This window comes from Buceros rhinoceros, unplaced genomic scaffold (genome assembly GCF_000710305.1).
Source record: "Buceros rhinoceros silvestris isolate BGI_N320 unplaced genomic scaffold, ASM71030v1 scaffold12888, whole genome shotgun sequence".
Taxonomy (NCBI): domain Eukaryota; kingdom Metazoa; phylum Chordata; class Aves; order Bucerotiformes; family Bucerotidae; genus Buceros; species Buceros rhinoceros.
In genome coordinates this window covers 1-5,841 of record NW_010425331.1, presented here as the reverse complement: position 1 = coordinate 5,841, position 5,841 = coordinate 1, and the positions used below count along the sequence as shown (strand labels likewise).

The 5,841-nt window shown below is 43.9% G+C and overlaps 1 protein-coding gene across 1 annotated transcript in view; it reads right to left on the bottom strand.

Annotated features, from left to right (window-relative positions):
- The window catches only part of CPS1 (carbamoyl-phosphate synthase 1, mitochondrial), a 71,767-nt gene extending 66,035 nt beyond the window's left edge, over nucleotides 1–5,732 (bottom strand). The window contains exons 1-5 of the mRNA XM_010141114.1: nucleotides 5,670–5,732; nucleotides 4,700–4,828; nucleotides 4,021–4,127; nucleotides 3,472–3,613; nucleotides 904–981 (exon numbers count right to left, since the gene is read on the bottom strand). Of these exons, the coding sequence (XP_010139416.1) occupies nucleotides 904–981; nucleotides 3,472–3,613; nucleotides 4,021–4,127; nucleotides 4,700–4,828; nucleotides 5,670–5,732 (519 nt within the window). The remainder of the gene's footprint in view (nucleotides 1–903; nucleotides 982–3,471; nucleotides 3,614–4,020; nucleotides 4,128–4,699; nucleotides 4,829–5,669) is intronic.
- Between the last annotated feature and the right edge of the window lie 109 nt (nucleotides 5,733–5,841).

The following is a 5,841-nucleotide window of genomic DNA, read 5'->3' as shown; positions in this document are numbered from 1 at the left end:
CAGTTGGGTCCTGCAAACCTATCATGATAGACACTATGGTATCAAACCCATCCCAGCAGTGGGAGTGCACAGACATGGAAAAGACACAGCTGAGGGCTGTTTTGAGTCCTCTAAGATGCTCCAGTCAATCAGATTGCCGTGAAACTTCTTGATATCAAGAGATTTACTTGCAGGTTTAATCAACATCATCAAATTAAGATTAAAATAAGCACTTCTATGTATTCTTCCATGTTCCTCTCTGAAGAAATGCTAAATAGTTTATTTATGTTCAGACATGCCTCCTCTGCCTTCCATATCCCCTGCTGCTACTTAGTCATACTCTGTGACTACGCAACCAGTTGTTGTAGAATTTGTGCAAAGTCACAGATGGGGGATTAAAATTTCATTTCACTTCGGAGAACCAGAGTGAGAAAGTGTGAATCAATTTACATAATTTTACAGTAATTATAAAATTTGAAAGTGGAACTAAAATGTATCAGAAAGTTAATGATTTAATTACAAAGCATCTGGCTAGTATTTTTTCTGGAAAGATAAAATCCTCTTCTTTTGCAATCACCCCAAGTACAAGAGATTTGAGCCTGATCCTGAAAAAGCTGAAGCACTTCAGTAACTTCCAGCACAGAGATAATCCCACCAGGACTCAAAGCATACACATCATATGAATAGAATCAGTGATCCAAAGCCTGCAGAAGTCAATAGACGTCTTGCTGCTGATAGTAATTAACCACGGATCAAGCTAAGCAGACACAAGCCTACACATGACTGGGCCCTCTTAGGATCCCGACATTTCCAAAAACAAGATTTAGGACCATCACCAACATAAAGACTTGTCACTGTAGCTGATATGGATCTGCACTCCCTAGGCCATCTGAAAGCAAGCTCAGATCACCCCTCGTGCAATACCTCTGTGTCCCTTGGCCCAGGATTTCCATCTGGGTAGAACTGTGCCGTGAAAATCGGTCTTGTCTCATGCATAATTCCCTGTAGGAATAAAAACAATTGTCTTAGACACCTCCTTGCAAACAAGCAATAGAAGGGAAAGCCACGCCTTACCCCTGTAAACACCAAAGACCAAAGGACTGACATGTTCCTAGGGGATGCCAAACTGACACCCATTTCATTCCCAGCCTTGAAACAATGTCATATCTGAGGAGTCATTAAGCCTCTTGTACTTCTGCTAACACTCCAACACCTGTATAACCCACTGAACTGTGCATGGACGAGAAGCATAGTGGAGACATCACTTTCACTGCAACAGCAAACACTACGAAGTTGTAAGCACTTAACAGAGCAGATAGGCTGGTCTCTCTCCAGACGTAATCCTGGACCAGGCAGAGAAGATAAACATGCGTAGCAAGAAAAGATCACCTTGGCCAAGGCTGTTATGGAATGAATGGTTTTACCATCCTGATCTGGTTGGTTCTGTTGCAGAAGAAATGGATTTTGGTCATGCTCTTAATTTTCATAGCTCACTTTAAATATTGACACAGGACCTTGCACAGGATCTCTGCCCTGGGTTGTTTTCAGGGCTGTGATGGAGTGGGACTACTGCTCTGACCAAACAATATCTATGAAAGACCTAAACTGAGTTTGGAGACAGTGCTTCTAGTTTCAGTTGGAGCCAAGAAAAACAGACTTCTCAGCTGCATGGCTTGATAGCACCAAGTAGTGAGGTCCACTGGGAGACTTCTCTGTGGCTGCATTGCTCATGGTACCCAATTCCAGTCAGAGGTAGAGAAGTCCCTCAAGGCAAAAAAAATAGTTCTGATACAACCTGCTTCCCTTAGGAATGGATAAAGAAGTCCCAACAGCTTGTATAGAGTAGCAGTGCCATCCACAGCTGCAGGGTGGGATGCTGGGAAAGGAGAGGGATGGGAGATGAGCTACTGACCACAGCTGATCCATTATGCTATGAATTTTGCCCTTGGAGCAAAGAATGTCATCAGTCTGTCGTATTTTCCCTGAATGCTCATGTTACTTCTAGTTACAGAGAAATACTTCTTAAAAATATTCACTCCATGGATTGTCAGCACTTGGAAACCTGTGTGGACCCTGTCTGACTGTGATGGGTCACGTCGGTCACAAGAAATGTTTCTCCTTTTTCAAACAGAAGAATGCAACAGACTGCCCATGAAAGCCCATCCAGCCCTGTTTGTGCTTGTGTAGGCCATGATAAAACGATGTTGCTCCTTGTCCCTCTCCACCTATGAAGGTTTAGGAGACTGATGCTGCTTTGGGGGTCAGAAATGTTCCTTTAGCTCATGTAAAAGAATGCCTTGCTTCTAGATCTGGAAGACTCATGTCCAACCTTACCACCTGCTTTATGCAAAAGCACCATCATACTTGTCTCCAATCTTCAGCTAAACCAAACATGGAAGACCTGGGGATGAAAGGGTTCAGTCTAACAACACAGCTAAAACAAACTCATTTCAAAAATTGAACCAAACAGCTGTAAATTTTTGGTGTTAATACCTTGTTTGGTATCATGTATCTCTGTTTAGATACCTCTGTGAGGATAAAGAAAACAGCAACTGACAAGCAAAGCTTACCCTAAAACCATCAGGTGGAAATTACCATTCCTCAAGCCTGCGAAGTATAGCCAGGATATGCTAGAACAGCACTGTTCTCTCTGCCAGACTTGATGTGGGGCATTTATACAGAACATCAGAGAGGCATATTCCCACGGGGAACACTGCTTTTGAACACACCTTCTTTTCAGTGATTTTCTGATAAGTAACAAGACTTTACTGACTTGCACAACACTGGGTCTAATGGACAAAATTTAAAATGGGCAATTACAAAACCTGAGATTTCTCGACGCCTGTCTGATTTTGTCAAAGCTGAGCTATGGGATATTGTTTTCCTTCCTGTGCTTTTCCTTGTATAGCTGTGAACCTCCAGAGGCCAAGCATTTTTAAATTTTTTTTCCCTGCATGTATGTTACTTGATATTGGACCTCCACCTTAGACCCTGTAAGTCGTTCTCTGGAGGCAACTGCCTCCCTACCTCATGTCTTTAGTCCTTGGAATTCTATTTACAATAACAGATCAAATTAGATTGTAATAATATTCCCTTTCTGTGCTGGGCAACTTAGAACCAACACAACAGAGCAGTGACCCAGGCTAGCACACCTGTGGCACAAGCCCTAGGACAATGGTAACTGAGTGGGCACCCCTAACGAATGGCAGGGGCAGCACAGAAACGGGTAAGGCAGCTCTTCAAGGGAAAATCATAAGGTGACTTGCAATCCTACACTTGGACTAGTATGGGGGCACTGGTAACGGCTCACTCCCTTTTGACCTGTAAGGCATGTCCCCAAGCAAAGTAGGTAGGTGGTCAGATCATCAAGTTTAGTCCTGATAACCAATTATAAATCTGACAGCAAGCTTCCAGGAGGTAAGCTAAAGCGAGGGAGAGTCTTTGCTTCACTAGAGGTTGCCATGTGCAGGTATGTGGAAAGCGTGAGCTCACCTCATTCGTTTGATCATTGGCATTGACAAAGAGAGGCTTCCAGCCAGGTGGGAGGGTAGAGCTGTCAATGGCATAACCGTGGTTCTGAGCAGTGATGACAGCCTGTCCATTCACTGTATTCAGGACGGGCTGGTTTTGTCCTCTGAAAGAGAACAGAGGACAGAAGTGCCAGGTGGATCCAAATGCCACAGTTAGGAAGAACTGATAACTGTGGGGCTACACACAGCAATACTAGGTGTTCAATACTGGCAGCCAATCTCAGAATGATAAACCCTAGGAGAAACTTTGCTATCCTGCCGTTTGATGGAGATCAATTACATCAAATAGTTTCTAAACACCCTGAAGAAAGCAATGCATGACATATCATCATCACGGCTTTGCTTCGCAGCTTAAATTAAAGGCAAGGAGAATGGCTGGAACAAAGAAGAAACGTTAGCGACATGCTAGTTCCCATTAAGGCCGTTCAGAAGCAAAGCACTGCTGCTCTGTGGCCTTTCACAATGCCCAGCTGGTCTGTCTGGGCCCTGGGATGCAGAAGAGTTGCCGCACCTGTTGGCCATCTGCATCTTGTAAGAAGTAGCTCCGGCTGCTATTCCAGTGATTAGATTCCCCATGCTAATTCCAAAGAAGGGCTCTGGGCGATTGCTCTCCAGGACCTGAAATGAAAAGGTTTTCAAGAGATACTGGAGTGTCTCCATTCAGCAATTCTACCACACACCATGCTAGTTCCCCCTAGCAGCCACACAGACTTGGGAAAAAGCTGAATGCAAGGGTGGCAACAGCCTATAAAGGCAAGTTTCCTCCTTTCCCCTGCTTCAGAGGGAAGCCTCAGAGCACAGCTTGATGCCTCGGTCTGCTCAAGGGGAATAAGCAATGACACTCTGCATTACAGCCCTTTAGTGTGTAATGTTTCTTCAAATGGGAGTACTGTGAGTACAGGGCTGTTCTTTTGGAAGGTCAGAGGTGTCCTGAAAGAGATCAGGGTACTTTAAGGCACCGGTAAGGTAATTGTGGTAATCATGTTTACTATGGATTGTTCACCAAGGTCCGTATAGCCTTGTTGTAACTACTGGTCCAGAGACAACTCCCAGTGGACCAAGAGGAGAGATATTCAAAGAAGCTGAAATGACTGAATGACATTTGGACCCTAACAAACTGTTCGGATTTCAAGCACTCGAAAAAAAGGCAAATCAACAAGAATAATCGACCTATTGCTATTACACTGTACCTTTCTGACATTCTGAATCACCTCTTGGGCCTTCATGGGATCCCCTGGACCTCCGGAAATTATGAGCCCATCATATTCCATGCTGGTGAAATCATGATTCCATGGAACCAAATGCACTTCTGCACCTCGCTAGGAAAAAACAAGGGCACAAGAAATGAGGGGAGGAGAGGGGAAAAAAAATTTCTGTTAGGAGGTTGTTTCCATGCTCTCATGTCCCAGAGGCTGAGTTTGGTTTTCAGTTGTCCCTCTGCCAGGGACAATAATGAGGCTTGTTTCCACTATCTGACCAGATTGTTTTCACAAAACTATAGACTTAAGTGTCTTTGAGCCACCTCAGTGCTCATCAAATTTGTCTGAAATTCACCAGTCAGATCAAAAATTACTAATTGAAAGCAAAATAAGTGTGTATGCACACAGGTAAAATATGTTCACTTTTCTGTGGTGCATTCATCCTAACTGCTAAATTAGGGCTTCACAGCTTTGTTCTATGTCATGCCAGAAATAGTCCTGCACATCAAAAATGGGACAAACATCCACATGAACTAAAACACGGAAACAGGGAAACCCTGTACATCTAGAGAACGAGAGGGCACCACCTTCATTCTTCCTGTGTGGCGAGAGAGGCGAGGACTACTGCATCACTGTACTAACAACAGGACAAGATTTTCACAGAATCATAGAATTAAATAATAACTCAAGATGGAGGAACCTCAGGAGGTGATAAAGTCCAATCCCTGCTCAAAGCAGGAGTCATTTCAACTTCAGGGCATGTTTCTGAGGGCATTCTGAGGGTGAGTTGAGCTTTCAATATCTTCAAGGACAGACATTCCACAACTTCTCATGGCCTGTTTTAGCCATTCACCACCCCCTCTGCAATTTCTTCCCCCCACTTACTTATTTTTTACAATGTTGGGTCGACCCTCCTTGGTTGCTCTTTAGAGGAGCTGTTCCTTGTCTTTTTAAAGCTCACCTTCGGTGAATTCTTCTCATGGCTGAGAGGTTGCTGCACAGTCCTCTTCCTTATTCCCTCCATACAGCGTACCAAGTTCAGAAAAGACCTCCCAGTCCATAAAAATAATCCTAAAAATTGTACCTCATTTTAGGAAGGGAACTGCTACTCGAATGGATGTGTCCAGGTTGAA